At 43.8% G+C, this 20891-nt stretch overlaps 2 protein-coding genes across 7 annotated transcripts in view; one reads left to right on the top strand and one right to left on the bottom strand.

The window, feature by feature from the left end:
- The window catches only part of dpysl3 (dihydropyrimidinase like 3), a 30512-nt gene extending 27685 nt beyond the window's left edge, over positions 1 to 2827 (top strand). For all 4 annotated transcript variants that reach the window (XM_042092548.1, XM_042092549.1, XM_042092550.1 and 1 more), the window contains exon 14: positions 804 to 2827. In XM_042092548.1, the coding sequence (XP_041948482.1) occupies positions 804 to 895 (92 nt within the window). In that variant the 3' untranslated portion in view covers positions 896 to 2827. The remainder of the gene's footprint in view (positions 1 to 803) is intronic.
- A 5198-nt stretch (positions 2828 to 8025) lies between these two features.
- Positions 8026 to 20891, bottom strand: part of stk32a (serine/threonine kinase 32A) — a 47814-nt gene continuing 34948 nt past the window's right edge. Inside the window, exons 11-14 of one of the 3 annotated variants that reach the window (XR_006032084.1) lie at positions 20089 to 20217; positions 12595 to 12659; positions 9971 to 11818; positions 8026 to 9855 (exon numbers count right to left, since the gene is read on the bottom strand). Coding sequence is in view for 1 of the 3 variants with exons in the window: in XM_042093859.1 (XP_041949793.1) it covers positions 11695 to 11818; positions 12595 to 12659; positions 20089 to 20217 (318 nt within the window). In the remaining 2 variants the exon portion in view is untranslated. Of the gene's footprint in view, positions 11819 to 12594; positions 12660 to 20088; positions 20218 to 20891 lie in introns of all 3 variants that reach the window. The other 2 variants (XR_006032085.1, XM_042093859.1) reach the window with 2 other exon arrangements.

The raw sequence follows: 20891 nt of genomic DNA on the forward strand, positions 1-20891 counted from the left end.
TACCACCAAAAAAAAAAAAAAAAAAAAATGAAAACGCATTATGATATGATATCTTGACATGATCTCAGGACATCATATGCATATTTCCTGTTTATTGTAAGCAATTGGCTGAATATTAGAAACAAATGGATTGAAGTGAACACCTCTTGGAGCTATTTCTGTGTGCGTCAGAGAGTGATGAGGTCCCCCCTCACTGAAGTCATTTAGAGTCTGTTTCATATCCTTTCCCGCTGGTCTGCTCCTCGTACCTCACACCACAGGCACATGTGTGTTTGTTGGACACGTGTATACAGTATACACACCCTGATGAGTACAGATGGAAGCACGAAGACAAGCAGAGTTTATTTACAAACACCTGAGATCTCTCCTGTCTTTTTGTAAGCCCCTGACTCACGGCGATGGCAACAGCAACAGCAAAAGCATGTGCATAGGACAAAACAATGCGGTTAAGTCCTGGCCGTTTTCAATATGTCCGCCCTAATCCCCTGACAATCCTATTGCTTTTAAAAAGGATTTAATCCCAAGGTCAGGGTTAAGTTAGAGCCTAGGTTGACCTTAGGGGGGGAAGCTGTCCAGCTCAGGTTGAGCCCAGCGCCCAGCTTTCTGTTGAAAGGGGTCTTTACTGTCTTATCCCCGCAGGCACACACACACACACACACACACACACACACACACACACACACACACAAAGACACACACACACACACACACCATCTCTCACACACACACACACACACACACACACACACACACACACACACACACACACAAATCTCTAACTGCATGTGTGTTTGTTATCACAGGACCACCTGCTGACGAGAACCCCATCCGTCCTGGTGGACGCCGCATCGTAGTGCCCCCTGGTGGTCGGTCCAACATCACCTCCCTGAGCTAAAGAGGATTTCCTAAGGGGAGGGGGGCAAGGCATCCGTTCTGAATAGAGAATGAACGAGGGAGGGATTGCTAGGAGAAATAAAAAATAAACAAAACAAAAAAAAAAAGGATTTTTTTGAAGGCAAGCAAAACACTGACACTCCTCATGCCTTACCTGTCACGAAAGATACCTACGCCAGCTTTTAAACTGCACAGTATTTCTTCTCCCAAAATCTGCCGCCCCAGAAACGGAATTGATAATTGATATCAGTGCACCATGTAGCCCTTACAAACAGAGTCAACTGCAAGAGACTCCACTTCAGCACAAGCTCCTAGGTCTGCTAATGGTTAATTCCTTCATGAAGAAAGGAAATGCATAAACACACAGTCTCACATTCCACATGGCTAAATGAATACATAAAACAGTTAAATGCTTCCAGAAAGTAAGAACCAAACATCACTCAGAACACATACTAACATGGGAGGAGAAGGAATACCGTCTGTTTTCAGAATGTGGCTTTGGTTTGATCCATTAGACGTTTTGATGTCATCTTTTTTTGTTTACTAGTCTGCTAAATAATCCCTAGCATTTGAAACATGCAATTCCATCCATTGTTGGTAGGTGGCAATGTGAGTATGATAGATGTAACGTAGCTTTGCGTATGATGTTGTTGCAGCCTTCCTTGGGGTCACTGCGCCCCCGGGAGTGATTGATTTCATAAGACACTTCGGATAAGAATTCAAAAAGAAACAAAGAGAAGAATAGAGCTCAGGTTAGAGTGCTCTGGTGTAACCATTTTGCAGTCTCTTGCAAAAAAAGCAGCATGCTGGCTGAAAATGGTCCTCATGTCATTTTATTCTGTTCAAGTGCTCTTTCCTCGCGCTGATTGTGACCAACCACCCTCATCCCCAGATAACTTTGTTCCCTGGAACAGATCTGTGCCAGATCTGCAACAGAGATGGGTGCTATCTGGGTCAAATGCTTGTTAAGCTTTTCTGCCTGTTGCTTCATACATCATACCCAACTGCCTGGAGAAAAAAAAAATGATTAAGAAAGAACAATTGTGATCTCAAAAATAACTGAAATTTAATCCAAGTTTAGGAATCAAACAAACAAACAAATCTGCATTGAGATAATTGTGCCACCTCTGGCATTCTGCGTTATGTTCTGAAATATGGTTTTGGAAATATCTCTTGTGATGAGTTTCCTCAGGTGGAAGGAGGCATATACACCCGAGACACTGACATACTAAACAGGGGCAATATCTGGTTTTCATTGTCCAAAACAACAAAATGTTCCTAGACTTAAAACAATTACACATGTCTGAAGGGACGCTCAGTATGCATTCCCCCCCATACTATACGTGCATTCCTTCAATACACTTTGTTACGTGTCCTGTTTTAGGACTTTTATTGCATTTGAATACATTTCTCTGATGTTGAGAAATGTAAAACGGTGCACATAGGACCAAATGCAAATGCACTGAATGCGCTGGAATATTGGAAAGTGCAATCTTTCCTCTGTCCCTTCAGAATGTCATAGTCGGGGTAGGTCTAGAATCTGTGTTTATTACTGGCAATGAAAACTGTTTGGTGCCTTTAAAGGATTCTCCGAGAGATATAATCCTTCCTTCTAATAAGCTGCCATTTTAGTTAACAACACACAACATTGGAGAAGGCTTTTTAGAATGCTCTCATACACGTTTGGTCTAATTTGATAAAGCTTTTATTTTTCGTATGATCCCAACCAAAAGAAAAGGAAGGGCGTACTATGGAGTATTCAGAATGAGGTGAAAGCAAACAAAACCAAGTGGGTGTTTTATTTATGTTCGCTGACTATCTTTGTTGTAGGTTTATGTTCTTTTTTTACAGTTGTATCAAAAAAGCCAGGTGAAATCGAAACTGAGATGTGGTTGTATGAATTGTTCCTGAATAAACATCAGTTGCAACTGAATGCTATTTGTGACGTCTATCTTTTACTCATCATTTTCTTAACCATTTTTGACCCTATTGAACCTGGCCCTTATAAAAGCCTATGTTGCTGTTTGCTGGACTGTACATGGTACATGCAGGCTACTGTATGAATTTAGTGTACAAAGCACTACTAACAACTTCCTGATACATGCCAACCATCTCTACTTTGCTGCATGTTCCCATACACCTGGGACCACTGACCTTGAGTGACATTGTAGCCTATTAGAGCTCTGGACACAAACCTGTGTGATTGTGTCCTGCTATTCCTGTCCCAGTAAAGAGGCACTTAGCTGTAAGCTTTAATTCTTGCTTGTCTCTCCTCACACGATGTTTGCAATGTTTAATCTAAACACAAACAGTCTGCCCACATAAACATCCACGAGAGAAGATTAAATCTTATAAGCCTATAAGTCTTCAAAGTGTATAAATAATATCAGCTCAGGGAAATACTTTGATCCGCTCTCATATAAATATGCTTAAATTACAAGCTTATTTACTAAATACAAAACAAAATATGTATACAAATACAGACACAAATGTATTTAGTAATAGTAATTTTGAGGAATGTAAGCATCCCTTAAAATAAAGTAGTGAGTCACTGCACTCCTGTCCTGCAGGTGTCAGATAATCCTGATTCTTTGACCTTTTCTGCTCTGATTTGGAACAAAGGCTGGACTTGAGCTCCCTCTTCTGCTCCTCCATCAAGTTCAAGTTTATATAGCACATTATCACACGCAGTGATCATTTAATGTGCCTTACTTGTTGTACATAAGAGACTAAATCAAGATTAATCACTCAAAACAATGACAATAGGAAATATAAAATAAACATGGCATGGATGGATGGTTCCATGGATCATGACGCGTTGAAATATTCGTTTGGGAACAACAATAAGTTAATCAGAGGAGTTTTGAGCTCGACTGATATTTACATTTACAGCTAAATGGCTTATAGTGAAAGCATGGCGCCACATCAAAGAAGATAGCTATTTTTAAACCACTGACGGAGCTCAAAATAGTATTACACTTTGGTGGTAGTGTGGAGAGGGTCCCTACAGACAAATCAAAGTATTGTAAACTTTGTAAGTGTACAGACAGAATATAATAAAGACTGTTTACATAAAGAAAGTCAGTGCAATACCTTAACCCGTCTTCCGGTCACTGACTTGTATGAATTTTTTTCTCAAGATGTACTAGGCCTACTCCTAATTTACCAGAGTTGACCAGAATAGACCAAGGAGTACAGAGTGAAGGCTGTGGAACAGGGGCAGCAGGGCTGCTGGACAATGTGCGAGGCCGTCGTGGAACGGAATATCAGCATGGGCAGACTTCTGGAGCTGCCACAGGACCGACTCAGCTTTCTCATCACCGGCTTGGGACACAGCAAACCTGTTATAAGGGACCATCAATGCCTCTCTCCAACATGCTCTGTCAGGTTACAAGAGAGCACTTACACAAGTTTGGTTCAGGTGGTGACACGACCAAGAGCTCAGGAAACTGTGGAGAGATTGTGGAGGGAAACAGGCTATATAGGAGCAAACAAGCAGCAAGAGTCCAGCAGGGGACCCTCAGAGGATCTACTCCCTCAGAGGGAGCTGGCAGTGAACACCACCAGGAGACCAACACCTACACTTCTGATGGCAGGTTCTGAGTGGAGAATGGAGGTGGACCTGGACAACTCCATTTCCTCAGAGAAATCTGCAACATCCCCCTGCGGCAGGATATATAGTATAGTATAGTATATATACTCTTTTGATCCCGTGAGGGAAGTTTGGTCTCTGCATTTATCCCAATCCGTGAATTAGTGAACACAGCTAACAGTGTACACACAGTGAGGTGAATCACACACTAATCCCGGCACAGTGAGCTGCCTGCATCAACAGCGGCGCTCGGGGAGCAGTGATGGGTTAGGTGCCTTGCTCAAGGGCACTTCAGCTGTGGCCTACTGGTCGGGGTTCGAACCGACAACCCTCCGGTCACAAGTCCGAAGTGCTAACCAGTAGGCCACAGCTGCCACCATGGTACAGACAGAAAAACTACTGCAGGTGGAGCTGCCATGGGAAGAGAGGTTGGAGGCAGCCAATGAGAGGAAGAGGGCATTTCTGCCGACCTGGGTGCGGAGTGCAGGGGAGGTGGATGGAGCGCAAGGCTTTACCCAGTGGAGGTGGCTGCAAGAGGCTTTGTGGGAGACCACACGTCTGCTGAAGGACCTAGAGTAGAGTCCAGTCCTAGACCAGTGTTCCTGAAAGTGTGGTCCTGGGGACCACTGGTGGTCTGCAAGCTATCCCAAGTGGTCCGAGCATACGTGGTCAACTATTATATAGATGAGTTGTTTGCAATATTGAACCAACTTGTTTGTAAATCCGAACAGTTAAGTAAGCTATGCCAGTTTAAATCATATGAATCCTCTGACACAATAAGCAAGGTGCAAAGACAATAAGCAAGGTGGTTCAGTGAGTATGCCTAGTGTGTAATATACTGTTGAAGTAGATGGCAGTGACATTGATTCTATCAAGCAGTAGCCTAATGCATGAGAATGAGGTTAAATGTTACAATGAATGATCATCACTGGTGTAGAAATACAGACACACACATCCCTGTGGTAATTATGCCTTCGCTGCATCATTACTTGGGTGATTTACAGCCCTGTCCTGTCCTGATCCCAAACTCTGCTTTAGTTTTTCCTCCAAAAAATACAGATGCCTGGCATTGCAGCAAACAAAATAAACGCCAATGTAAAGACAGATGCTGTCTTAAAAAGTTGTAAAGCATTTTAATGAACCAATGCATCCTCTAGGTGACTTTCCTCACACGGCAAAACCAAACAGTAAAACATGATTTAGTGCCCAATTCAGCTGTTTAAATTCACTATTAAAATAAGGCATTAGCCCACAGAGACCAAGCCAATGGAGATATGTCAGCACTATTTTGTTTAAGACCAATAATTCATGGTGCTGACACCCTGCCTCAAGTCTAGCAAGTGCTTCTTTGTAACCTGTCTCTTCTGCATCACAGCTGGGTCCTTCTGACATGTTTTATCAGGCTCACTTGACATGAAATACAACATTTACACAACATTCGCTTCAGCAACCAACCACACTGAAACATGACCCTTCGCTTATACCTGATTCAGCGTGTACATAATATCGAATTTCCTGCACTTCAGCTGGTAGGGCAAACCCTGCAAAACCTCTAAACTCCCAAGGGTGAGTCCAACTGCACAGCTGTGCTCTACGCCCCCAGTGTGCCGTGTGAGTGGTGTTGAATGGGACTGCCCCCAGCACTGCGGTGTCTGTCTGCGTGAGAGGCCAGTATTGGTGCGGAGGGGGGCTCAGCTGAGTAATAGGCTTGCATGATGCAACAGTGATGTCACACAAAACAACCTATTTTCTGTCTTTGTAAGGGCAACTGATATTTTCATTTATGAGACCATTCTGTGTGTTAACATGGTATATAAACTTAAGTATTCACTATGTCTTGAAATTGTAACTACATAATGTTACTTTATATATTTGGCAATATAGTGTAGTTGATAGTGTAGTTTATACATGCCTTTTGGCACATGGCTTAGCCTACTAATTGTAATTTTATGTTATTTAATTTGATGCTGATTAGTTGTACTGGACAGTTGTCAAAAAGGAAATGGCCTCTGTTGATACACAAAGCTCTGTGCTTCTATTTTAAGATGTAAAGGCTATCTGGACAACTTGAATTCCTGTCATGTAAGAAACTGAAATTTAGAACTGTTTGAGAGATCAATACTGCTGACGGTCACCAATTTGCTGTAAAAAAATTGCTGCACAACTGTCTTCAAAAGTTGAATTTCAGAGGTAAGTATCTACAATATTTGCCACAACCAGATCACACATTTATTTATCAAGAGTCTGATATATGGTAAGCTTAAACAGAGAACAGAATTGTTCATTCTGAGAGAGTGGCAGATGAAACATTAATAAGGAGCATGGTCAGAGGTCCACCGTACTGCCTCTTACAATAGGCTGCAGACTTTGGGCCCGTCTACACAATGCTGCTTTTTTTTAAACCGGTGAATTAATTTTATCGGTTAGGCCTTGTGTTAGGCCTCCGGCATTTTAGGAGGCTGTAACCGATAGTTTTTGTAACCTCTGGGTCTCAGATTCAGAAACAGATATCATCACAGTGGTTCAGTTGCTGTCTGTCTACCGGCTGGGTGTGGTTGTCAAATTATAGGGCTCTGGGACACTAGAATAGCACTAAAAAAAGTAACAAGAAATTCTACTGCAATGCAGGATATACAATCAGCTGTGTTGAATGATCTGCAGTCTTTCATGATTTAAATGATCCCCACCCTCAAGGCTAATTACTACAGATTTACGGTTTATTTATAATTAACTGGGAGTCCACTGAGCTTATCGATCCATCTTTATTTAGATGAGCCACCCTAATCAACCAGCAAACTACACATTGACTCTGTAATGCAAATACAATAGACTTGGACTTTGAGTTTGTGTAAAGGCCAGCTAGACATAGAGCGATAGTAACCACAATAAAGAGTCAAATAAAGAGACATACACTTAACTGACAAACATATTGATAGATTTTTTTCTGTGTTTGTTGATGTTAATTTGTCAACCTTAACAGGTCTTCAAAATTCTACAAAATGCTAACATCTTTCTGTAATGTATTCATGGTTGTGAACACTACATTGGCTTTTGCGTGTGAAAATCCTGTTTAGATGGTTTGCTTTTAAAGCCAAATAATAGCCAAAAAAGGTATTCTACTAAAAATGACCCAGTCTCCTTAGACTCAAGAAAAAAAAAACAATGTTATTTTTCCTTTGACCTGTGGCTCACCAAAATAGGCACAGCACCACATCTACAGGGTGGTGACTTAATCCCGGCTTCCTGTCTCCAAAGCCCTCACTCACACAAACAGAGGGTGGGAGGGTGCGCTATAATTAGGGCATTTCATCCAAGCATTCAATTCAAAGCACTCAATTATTTCAAAAACAAGTTGTAAAATTGTCAGAGAATAAGTATGGCCATCATTTATTTTTTTATAGTTGATATATTTATGTTAAAAAAAACTCTCTGAACTCAACAGAGTTCAACAGCATCACACTGCACCAGGAAGTTCATCTTTGTATAAATCAAATGTGGACAATATAGAGATAAGCAGTATAAACTTCTGAATTAGTCTGTCATGACCACAAACAAATAAATGCGAAAAAGATTTAGGAAAACACAATATTTTATTTTATTTTATGAGAGAACATTTAAAGCGGTACTAAATCCAGGTCCGCTCAGGATCTCTGGCAAGGAAAATGACTCTGCCCTTGAAAGTAAAGCACACTGCTGGAAAATAAATCAGAGAAGCCCACACTCGCCACTAGATGGCAGTATTTCATAACTAAACAGGAACACAGTACACGGCAACACAAACATCTAAAGTGAGTTACACAGTGAGAATCCAAACACAGTTATGTTGACCACTTCTCATATGTTTAGTCATTGATTTCAGGATATTTCTCCCTTCTGAGACACATTTACACAGTGATGTTGTTATTCACCTCCTCAGTTGACCTATGCTGCATGGCCCAAATACTAAACCAATGCTTCAGGGTCAGAGTGCTGCATGATTCCTGACGCATGTTTGACAAATAGTGGAAAAAAACTCTGATAAAGACTGCAACGTCATGTGGAGCCCTCCATGTTATACATCTTACTTAGTTTTCCCCAAATAAATGAGGAAAATATCAATAAACAAAAGGAAATATTCTCTGCACAGTTGATATCAAACCCACATGTAAGATGTCTGAGTGATATACATTGTGTTCTCTATGGACTAATAGCCTAACAATGCCATCATGCTTTCTGACTGTCTAACATGAGTCAAAGACTGCAGGTAAACACTTTACTTGAACCATCCATCATAGGACACAGCCATTAACTATCATTCATCATGTTAGAAAAGAATCACAAGTTATGTCAGTTGTGTCACATGAAACCTTTTACAGTATTGGATGCCATAACAGTATATACCAATGGCAATAAGCTGACAAAGTAGCAAAAATAACATCACATAATAAAAATAATATAAGACTTCATATTAAAGAACATTACAGTACTTAATAAAATCATGAGTAAATGGCATCTGACATTTCTGCCAGTCTTATGACAGAGGGCTGTCAGTGGAGTATTATCATGTGCCACTATCATGTGTGAACACAAATATCTCTGAACTTCTTTTGAATTTCAATGACTCTGGTGGGTGTTTGTTTACAAGTCTCAATGAAGAAAATAGGAAGTGAAGAGTGACCTTTGTGTGAGGACGCAGACTCAGACAGCAGATACACACACCTGCCATGATTCATGATTAGAATGCTGCACGGCACACCAACACACACACACACACGCACGCTCTCTCTCACACACACACACACACACACACACACACTCACACACACACACACACACACACACACACACACACACACACACACACACAGGCTAAGGCACACATCTCAAAATCTTCTTATGCACATTTCATCTGTCTGACTGTATGACTTTGCACTGTGAAATTAACATCCATGTGGCTACATGAATAGAAATGAACACGCTACAAAAGTCAGATTCTTCTTTTCTATTAAACATCTATTTCCTTCAGAGACTACTTTTGAAGTTCCTCTAAAAACACAAAACAAATAAATAAAAGAGTAAAACACAAAGTGACTGGCAATGCCTGGAATTGGGTTACTAGCTTACTCTCTGTGGAATAAAGCCCTACAGTGGCCACAACGCTAAAGCTCTTGTCTAAAGTGCACACATGACAGCAGGGCATATATGAACTGCACATGACTAAGTCTCGGGTTAGTATATGGCATGCCTTTCATAGGCATAAGGCAACACGAAAAACCTCAACAGGACAGGGATGGGAACACCTCAACAGGAGTGGGGACACCTCAACAGGACAGGGATGGGAACACCTCAACAGGAGTGGGGACACCTCAACAGGACAGGGATGGGAACACCTCAACAGGACAGGAACGGGAACACCTCAACAGGAGTGGGGACACCTGAACAGGACAGGGATGGGAACACCTCAACAGGAGTGGGGACACCTCAACAGGACAGGGATGGGAACACCTCAACAGGAGTGGGGACACCTCAACAGGGATGGGATGGGAACACATCAACAGGAGTGGGAACACTTCAACAGGACAGGGATGGGAACACCTCAACAGAACAGGGATGGGTACACCTCAATAAGACAGAGGTGGGTGGGTGGGGGATGGGGCGACATTAGCCCTCAGGATCTGCATTGTATAGAAATACAGCAGATGTAAAAGTGGGTGATACTTTACTTGAACACACCATCATAAGCAGAGCTGTATAGAGAGTATAGCACAAACTTCCAGAGCTTTTTAAAGTTTACATGAATCATGTGTATCAAGAATAGAATCAAGAATATTGAACCTCCATTGATGTGACACTCTACGTATATGGCTCTGGTCATAAGAGACATAGCATTGTCATAAACACATCACAGTTGATGTCATATCCTGTTATTAGTCAGGATGACAGTTGATTTCCAATGACAGTGACTATTAAAAATGTCATGATTGACGTCTATAGCCTATAACATGCTTATAAGCGAAAAAAGCATATTATTTTTTATTTGTTTTCACAAATAACAAAGTTTACAGTATGTGGCTGGAGAAGGAGTGTGATGCCAACCTCCAATAATGTATGCTTATGACAAGGTTGTATCAGTCTTATGAAGGGCTGGAGGTTGAGTTCAAGTGAAGTATTACCATCCACAGAGAAAGACATACCTCATCGTGTAGCGAAGACAAACACAAACATACAGCTGATGAGTGCGGAGGTCACTGAACTGTAGAGAGCGTACGCCAGCAACTTCTGTAAGGGTCTGAGGCACGTTAAGGCCCATTCGTTTGTAAATTAAATCACGTTTCTTTTTCTGCGAAGACACACACGGCTCACGTGTCCTCATCATCGTCTCCCCCGCGACCAGCTTAGACTGAACGGGAGTTAACAGAGTTCACAGACGTCCACTGCTGCACTGGCTCCTCCTCAAAAGTCTAAAGCTTTCCATCTTCCATCAAGCAATCACTGTGTCTGATGTGTATATCTGTGTGTGTGTGTGTGTGTGTGTACGTATGTGTCTCTGTGTGTGTGTGTGTGTGTGTGTATGTGTGTATCTGTATCTCTCTGTGTGTGTGTATGTGTTTATGCACAGGCTGGATTGTCCATGGTTGTCAGGCTGCTGGGATGGGCTACTGTTTCGTTTCTTCTCCAGAACACAAGAAAGGCAAGGAGAAAGGCGTTGGCATGCTGATGTGACCTGCGTTGTGTAGACAAGAACAGTCCCGCACCAGACCCGCGAACACCATGCACGTAATGTGAGGCCGGTGTGCTCGCAACGAGGCTAAAACCCAAGGGTGCTTATGTCTGTCGCTAGTGGCACATCTCTTAAGGTGTCAGGGAGTGAGGCTGCACAGCACTGCACCCACTGGCTGCAGAGGATCCTCGCTACCAGAGTCCGAGCTACCTCAGCTCCTCGATCCAGAAGAAGAGGAAGAAGAAAAGGGGGAATAGAAGTAAAAGACTCATTCTGCCCTAATCCAGGATTTTGCACAACACCAGTGTCCCTTCTCACATCTGGATGTGTGTGTGTGTGTGTGTGTGTGTGTGTGTGTGTGTGTGTGTGTGTGTGTTTTGAGGGCTAAAGGAGGAGCAGAAGGGGGAGGAGGAGGACAATAGGAAGGACGCTGAAGGGGAGAGATGTTCCAGACTACAGGGTGTGGCAAAGTCAGAGAGAAAACAGCTCCATCTGTTGGCCTGGAGGCCTATTCAGAAGGGCATGCTGCAGGGGCGTCAACGTTGTTGTTCTGTCCATCCTCGATGGCAGCCTTCACCTTCTCCTTCATGAGCTGCTCATTCTCCTCAGTGTCCGTCTTGGCTCTCCTCAGCCTGTTTGGAAAGAGGTCACCCAGGAGGGAGAGAGAGAGAAAGAGAGAGAGAGAGAGAGAGTGCTTAGATTTCTGATGGCAAGCCATTTATACACTTTTGTCTGAGGCAATCTGCCAGTTCTAAAAGCTTAAAAGATGTGTAAGTAAATCTGAAAAAGGCTTAACAGGGGAGATGTGAATGCCAAATCAGTGTGGTGGGAAAGTGGAAAAAAAGAGAGGAAAAAACTATTGAAAGTCAATTGGGAGGCAATGCATTTTATTTACTTGGATCCATTTCAAAGCGTGTGTGCCTCAGCTAGGCCACACTGGGTTCCCTAAGCAACACTTGAACACTGTAGCGCTTCGGCACATTTAATTTCACATGGCAGGATAACATGGGATGCTAATTTCACATGGTAGCACAACACGGGTTGCTAATTTTATATTGCTAATTTCACATGGCAGTCACATGAAAAGCTCATTTAATTTCACATGGCAGGATAACATGGGATGCTAATTTCACATGGTAGCACAACACAGGTTGCTAATTTTATATTGCTAATTTCACATGGCAGTCACATGAAAAGCTCATTTAATTTCACATGGCAGGATAACATGGGATGCTAATTTCACATGGTAGCACAACACGGGTTGCTAATTTTATATTGCTAATTTCACACGGCAGTCACATGGGAAGCTAATTTAATTTCATATGGTAGTGCAACATGGGATGCTAATTGCACATGGCAGTACAGCATGGGAAGCTAATTTCACTGGGCATGCTAAAAGGCCACTCACTTCTCTCTGTTGAAGATGATGAAGTCCCTCTCCACGTTATCCAGACGCTGCTGGAGCTGACCATTCTGTGGAATGAAAAGGACACATATGTGTGAGTGGACACTCAAACACACACACACACACACACACACACACACACACACACACGCACACACATTAAGACAAACCACAGACTTATGGACAATGCAGATGAATCTATTCAGCCAATGACATTAGATGCAAGTTGACAATTGACTCCTTAAATTCAACTACAGTCTATAGTAGTTCACAAGTCAGGACATCCACCACAATGATGGATGTATGTGCGTGTGTGTTTGTTCTCCAAGTGACAGGAGCAAGACACCCTGACCTCTCCTGAGACCTGTGTTGAAAACTTACACCATAAACACACCTGCCCACGCAACCAGGCAGCATCCAAAATCACCCACACACACAAACACACACCCCGTTCCTCCTTACTCTTCACCCCTGACCCTGAGTCCCACCCTGGGCCACATCCGGGCCAGACGCAGACCAAACTCTAGCCTCCATAACTCCTCCAGCCTCTGACCTTCAGCCCCTGAGCAGCAGGAAGAGGACAGCAGAGGAGAGGGGGGCTGACGGCCCCAAACTGGGCATCAGACGTCTTCCTTCTCCTACAAAGGTGAGGAGAGTAGAGCACCTGCGCTCCTGTCAGTCAGGCAGACGAGGGGGGGGGGGGGGGCTGGGACAGACGAGAGGGCAGATGGGGAGCAGGTAGGGGTCGGGGCAGGTGCAGCGCCCAGCAGGGTGGCTCAGTTGCTGGCACACACCCAGCTAGAGGGGCAGGGAGAGAGGGAGTGGGGATGGAGGGGTAGTACAGCTGCAGACTTTGAGGGCTGGATAAATACAGAGAGATGGAGGGAGAGTGAGGGAGAGAGAAAGTGATGTGATGAACTAGACATTTCGAGGGGGGGCAGGGGCTTGAGGACTTGAAGAAAGAGAGAGAAAGAGAGAGAGAGAGAGAGAGAGAGAGAGTCATGGGTTGAGCTAGAATCGTCCACAACATGGTGAAGGGGAGAGGGTGAACAAGCTAAAAAGCTGGAAGGGCTGGAGGAGGGAGAGGAAGAGGGAGAGGAGGAGTGTGTGCGAAAAGAGGGAGAGGGGGAGTGTGTGCAAAAAAAAGGAGAGGAGGAGTGTGAGAGAGTGTAACTGAAAGAAAGAAGGAGGGAGAGCAAAAAGAACCGGTCAACTAGAAATATCTGGAGGGTGATGAGAGAAGAGCTACGGAGTTATGGGTCTGGAGAGAGAGAGAAAGAAGAGACAGGGGAGATAGAGTGAGGGAGTTTGTAATTCTATTTTAAATCTTTAATTTCATTACTATTGATAACATTATAAGCTACATTTTATGCTTTGGCAATGTTGTGCTTACAATCTTGCCAATAAAGCTTATTCAATTGAAGAGAGAGAGAAAGAGTGAGAGAGAGAGAGAGAGAGAGAGAGAGAGAGAGAGAGAGAGAAATAAAGGAGGAGATGGAGCCCTAAGGGAGGAGGAATGGAGGGAGTGAGAGTGACATGCTGAACTGAAAACACCTTGAGGGTGATGCCTTAATCAACAAATTCCTGGAAAGCAGAGCTGTCATCCCCAATAAACGGCCTTGACAGCAGAGGCCTGTGCAGGCAAGTCAGGTGAGAGTGCTGAGTCTATCTAGGTGAGTCTCCCCTCTCCTCTCCTCTGCTCTCCTCCCTTCCCCTCTCTCCTCCCCTCTCCTCTCCTCTCCTCTTCTCCCCTTCCCTCTTCACTCCTCTTCTCGGCTGTCTTTTTATAAACACCCTCAGTCATGACTTTGGGTGTCACTGTATCTGAGCATCGTGTGCCCCATTTTATGCTTACTCCATGGAGGTGTTACTTAACGCCACTCAAGGGTTACAGTGAGCTCTGCTCAACACCCACGGCTCAATGCCGCTCTCCGCAAAGAAGGAGGCTGTGGAGAGCTGCTTCCACTCACAAAGAATACAACTAGACACTAACAACCAGATACATACGTACATACAGTACTGTACTGTATATATATATATATAGGCTTAAATGGAAACAGTGGCTGGTTAAGTGCATTATGTGGGAGAGGTACAGAATGGGAGAGAGGTGGAATAAGATTAGCAGACAGACAGAGAGAGAGAGAGAGAGAGAGAGAGCGACAGCGAGAAAAAGACAGACAGAGAGAGTTGGAGGGAGAAAGAGAGAGTGGTATAGACAGACAGACAAAGTGGCCCAGAGGGAGAGAGAGAAAGAGAGACACACAGAGAGAGAGTGAGAACAAACGAGTAGAAATGGAGGTTAGACAGTGGAGGGTTAGCTGCAGGGACATGCCTGTTTATTTTGTTCTCCCAGCAAGAGTTCAATTAACTGAGATTTAATTGAGCTAATTCCTCTGTCCATTACGGGTTCAATAGCAGACAAGCCTCACAGACGCAGGGGGAGAGCAGGAGAAAGGGAGAGAGGGAGGGAGGGAGGAGGAGAGGAGAAGGAGAAGACCCAGACAAATTAGTCAGGCATTGACAGAGTGGGATGAGGAGGAGAGAGAGATAGAGGGAGAGACAGAGACAGAGATAGAAAGAGAGAGAAGAGGGAAGCAGAGTACAGAAATAGTGTGAAGGAGAGAGACAAAAAGCGTGAGCAAGTGAGTGAAGGAGAAAAGTCCAGTAGAAATCCGAGGGAGGATGAGTAGAGGGAAAAAAGCAAAGCAGAGCCAGAAGAAGAAAAGAAGCCACTTTAATGCTTGAGGGTTAGTAATTGATAAAAAGAAAGGGCAAGAGAGATGAGAGAGTGTGTACTGTATGTGAGAGAGAGATGAGAGAGTGTGTACTGTATGTGAGAGAGAGATGAGAGAGTGTGTACTGTATGTGAGAGAGAGATGAGAGAGTGTGTACTGTATGTGAGAGAGAGATGAGAGAGTGTGTACTGTATGTGAGAGAGAGATGAGAGAGTGTGTACTGTATGTGAGAGAGAGATGAGAGAGTGTGTACTGTATGTGAGAGAGAGATGAGAGAGTGTGTACTGTATGTGAGAGAGAGATGAGAGAGTGTGTACTGTATGTGAGAGAGAGATGAGAGAGTGTGTACTGTATGTGAGAGAGAGAAAGAGAGAGTGTGTACTGTATGTGAGAGAGAGAAAGAGAGAGTGTGTACTGTATGTGAGAGAGAGATGAGAGAGTGTGTACTGTATGTGAGAGAGAGATGAGAGAGTGTGTACTGTATGTGAGAGAGAGATGAGAGAGTGTGTACTGTATGTGAGAGAGAGATGAGAGAGTGTGTACTGTATGTGAGAGAGAGATGAGAGAGTGTGTACTGTATGTGAGAGAGAGATGAGAGAGTGTGTACTGTATGTGAGAGAGAGATGAGAGAGTGTGTACTGTATGTGAGAGAGAGATGAGAGAGTGTGTACTGTATGTGAGAGAGAGAAAGAGAGAGTGTGTACTGTATGTGAGAGAGAGAAAGAGAGAGTGTGTACTGTATGTGAGAGAGAGATGAGAGAGTGTGTACTGTATGTGAGAGAGAGATGAGAGAGTGTGTACTGTATGTGAGAGAGAGATGAGAGAGTGTGTATGTGAGAGAGAGATGAGAGAGTGTGTACTGTATGTGAGAGAGAGATGAGAGAGTGTGTACTGTATGAGAGAGAGAGATGAGAGAGTGTGTACTGTATGTGAGAGAGAGATGAGAGAGTGTGTACTGTATGTGAGAGAGAGATGAGAGAGTGTGTACTGTATGTGAGAGAGAGAAAGAGAGAGTGTGTACTGTATGTGAGAGAGAGATGAGAGAGTGTGTACTGTATGTGAGAGAGAGATGAGAGAGTGTGTACTGTATGAGAGAGAGAGATGAGAGAGTGTGTACTGTATGAGAGAGAGAGATGAGAGAGTGTGTACTGTATGTGAGAGAGAGATGAGAGAGTGTGTACTGTATGTGAGAGAGAGATGAGAGAGTGTGTACTGTATGTGAGAGAGAGATGAGAGAGTGTGTACTGTATGAGAGAGAGAGATGAGAGAGTGTGTACTGTATGTGAGAGAGAGATGAGAGAGTGTGTACTGTATGTGAGAGAGAGATGAGAGAGTGTGTACTGTATGTGAGAGAGAGATGAGAGAGTGTGTACTGTATGTGAGAGAGAGATGAGAGAGTGTGTACTGTATGAGAGAGAGAGATGAGAGAGTGTGTACTGTATGTGAGAGAGAGATGAGAGAGTGTGTACTGTATGTGAGAGAGAGATGAGAGAGTGTGTACTGTATGAGAGAGAGAGATGAGAGAGTGTGTACTGTATGTGAGAGAGAGATGAGAGAGTGTGTACTGTATGTGAGAGAGAGATGAGAGAGTGTGTACTGTATGTGAGAGAGAGATGAGAGAGTGTGTACTGTATGAGAGAGAGAGATGAGAGAGTGTGTACTGTATGTGAGAGAGAGATGAGAGAGTGTGTATGTGAGAGAGAGAAAGAGAGAGTGTGTACTGTATGTGAGAGAGAGAAAGAGAGAGAGTGTACTGTATGTGAGAGAGAGAAAGAGAGAGTAAAAGTTTGTGAAGAGAAGAGCTTGAAAGGCAGTAAGATGGGGGTGGTGTGGGGTTTTGGTGAAGGCGAGTGGGGCTTTGATAATGATTCCCAAGCAGACATAGCCAGACATTACTGCAGCGCTGTTCATACAAAATTGAGCGGCGCTTATTTAAAAAGTGGAGCACGTAGCCAACATCCTCTCTCTATGCACGGCAGTGGAAAGACCTTAGCAAAGCATGCCACAAGTGTATTCAGCTAATATATTGACCAACTTCTCTCTCTCTCGCTCATTCTCACTCTTTCCCTCTCTTTCTCTCTCATTTTCACCATTTCCCTCTCTCTCTCTCCCTCTGTCTCATTAAGGGTGGGTCAATGAGTGTGGTTAAGTGATGGAGGACTGTGGTAATTCCAGCTTTAGTAATAAAGGCTACAGGGCAGGGTAGGTTACAAATGACCAACTGCAGAAGTGGGACACCCCTTCCTCAGTCTTCCCTCAAGGATAAATGTGTCCCCCCAAAAGCAGTTAAGGACACTGCAGGCTCATAATATGGGATTACAGTAATAGGCAAATACCACTCAGGCGTATCCAAACATTCCTAAATTTAGAGGCACCTTTGAGACCTGAAATAGTATCTGGGTTCCTCAGAACAAGTACACCTAAAGGACAATTGTCTGGCTGCATTCAACATGATATAGGCTAGTCTGGGTATATTACTGTAGTTTGATGATTACTGCTGCTATTCTAAAACGTTACATTAGTTAAACTGTTCAGTATCAAAGCAGATTGTGAAAATATGAAGATTTGCCTCTGTTTGACTATTACATGACAATGTATATGACAATAACAACATGCTTAGCTAATTTATGTAATCTGAGCTTGCATTGAGTTGAGCAGAAAGCACACATTTCATCCAAGAGAATATGGAGAGAATACGGTAGAAATTGCAATCAGAAAACTTACATTTAGCTAAATTTCAATGTCACTGCTTCTCCCAAATTCTCAATGTAGTTGAAACGTACCTCATAATAATAATAATAAAAGAAATCTATATCACAACATGAAAACCTGAAGTAAGAAGTTTGAAAAAGAGCTGTGATCTGTACAGTATACTGTAGCCTACTATCTAGTGAGGAGAAGAGAAGAAAGGACACAACTGCTGCTGACATTAAACAAAGATGATAATTGCAGACAGCAGCAGACTCTGGCTCCGATCTGGGCCAGCTGTGGCCCAGGTCCGGGCGGGTTCTGGAGCCCGTCTGTGCGTGGGCAGGTAGAGGGGCGGGGGGGGGGGGGGGGGGGGGACAGGAAACTGAGCGGAGATGAGAGAAGCCTTTAACACAAGCAGTCACAACACATCACAATCACACCGCCTCCCCCAAAATAGAGCGCGGCATGGTGGCCGCTGGAGGGAGGCTGGAGAGAGTGAGAGACGAGGGGAATTATAAATAGATGGGAATATCAAAGTGTGTCTGTGGGAAAGTTAATATTTATTATGTCCCTGCATAGGCTACTCCACATGGAGTAGCTCAGATGGTCCTGACGACTCCGTTTCTCTGTTGAGTCCAAATGACTCTCACATGGCCCTGTCCTGTCTAACTCGTGCACTTTCCATAGCCACTGTGGGGAAATGGCTTTGTGGAGCTCCTGCTAATGGGAAATAATTCTTTGAACCGGGAGCGCTGATGCACTGATGCTCTGCCAGGTCGTTTTTTTCTTCAGCCAGCTGCCAACATTCCTCCTGCATCAGGCCTTTTACTGACTGAGACATCACCCAAACCTTTAGATAGCTTTCCCACTGATTGTGCAGACACACACACACACACACACTTACACACACACAAACACGCATGCACACGCACACACACGCACACACACACCAGTCCAGACATCGCTGATTTGTGGAATGTTTGCTAGAAAAAAAGTGCATGTCCAAACATTCGCTCTGTCTCTCCTCTCCTCTCCTCTGTTCTCCTCTCTCCCTGTTCGTGCCAAAACCCATACTCACAAGCAGACCATTTCTAGCTGACACTGGAGCACAATTCATCTCCGAGATGCGAGGGAAACGCATGCCTGGCTATTCAGTGGGATGCTTTTACTTTCACTACACGAACTGAGTGCATGGCCAATGACAGACTGGCCCATCAGGGCTGAGTCAGTGACACACACACACACACACACACACACACACACACACACACACACACACACTCTTGACTACTGATCGTTTTCCATTTACACTATGGCCAAGAGCAATGAGTCAGGAAATGATAGATAAATACCAACGCATCCGTCTGTGCAGAAATCACAGGGGAACTCTTTTTAAATGGCTGAAGGAGAGGACTGTAGCATGTGTGTGTGTGTGTGTGTGTGTGTGTAGTGGAAGAATGTATTCCTGTTCGTCCCAGGCTGTACTTCACTGAGTGAAGTCTCTGGACTATACGTCTCTCTTTCTCAAGAGCAGAGTTTTGAAGTACAGATGAGTAGGGATGGCACCACTAGAACAACATGCCAAAGCAACAACACAGCATGGCTTCAGTCACAGCGCTACTCTCCTGGGTAGCACCAGGAGAGACACCAGACAACAGCCACAGGAAATGGACCTGGCCCTGATCCACACCATGAGCTGATACCTGAACAAGACGCACCACGACTGCAGATCTTACCAATTCTAAGATGATCTATTCCCATCTTTCCCACTTAGGCACTTGACTTGACTTTAATTTACTTTACTTTGCCTTATTTATGATACTACTTTCAGAATTCCTCTCACACTTCTCCTGTAAAATGTCTGAAGGCCGTTGGAAATGTTTTTTTTGTTGATATGTTTTTTTTGTTGGAAATGTTTTATTGTGGAAATGTTTTTATTTTCAGGATTTCGCTCACATTTTCGGCAACAGTGAAGAGCAAACCCTGAGGGCTGTTGACTTGGCCCACAAGGTAAACATATAGTACATGTGACCAAAGTGTCCGCTCTGCAATGTTGGATGGCATGCCTGACCTGTGGTGACCCATCGGAGCCGTTGTCCCTGGTCTTCCTGGCCAGTCTCTTCTTCTTCTTGTGCAGTGGTTTGGACTCCAGAATCATCTCCTCCAGCTCAAACGTGGGGTCACAGTTCAAACGCCGTCTCTGTGAGAGAAGCACAGTGTACTGTTTACAAGCGCAGTATGGGAAGGTTGAGACATGTGTGTTATGGTCCATTATACTTGTGTTTGTTACTGTTGAAACATTTCACATTAACGTCCACACTCCACATACGTAGAAGCTTAAGTTTAAAGGAACACGCCACTCAATGTCAGTAGTAATATATGTTCCTACCTTAACTTTCACGAGTTGAGTCATACCTCTCCCGTGTCGGTATGTGCACTCAAACGCTCTGGTGCGCGGCACGAATGTGTTAGCATTTTGCTATGCTAGCGGGCTCAGACATAGCCAGACGTAGAAGTAATCAAAAACATCCACGTTTTCCCGACTTAAATACAGTTGTACGAGTAGTTGATAAAAATGTCTACGGTCACACAACATGAAACGTGGCGATTTTCCAAGCGAATAAACAGGAGAACTACAATGTGTGGCGCAATAGCACTTGGGAGTACTTTGACCTAGCGTAGTAATATGAATTAACACCTAATTGTAGATCCTATCCACCACAGAGTTTAGAATCCATGCTTGATCGACCCCTCAGCCTCCCCCTCCCCTCTGAGCGAGAGAGAGGCACACACACTAGAGATGCGCTGATGGGCTATTATTTCAACCATAACTGCATAGCAAAACTTATCATCCATCAGCACCAAAGTTTTTTG

The sequence above is a fragment of the Alosa sapidissima genome, chromosome 5 (assembly GCF_018492685.1).
Source record: "Alosa sapidissima isolate fAloSap1 chromosome 5, fAloSap1.pri, whole genome shotgun sequence".
In the NCBI taxonomy this organism is placed as follows: domain Eukaryota; kingdom Metazoa; phylum Chordata; class Actinopteri; order Clupeiformes; family Clupeidae; genus Alosa; species Alosa sapidissima.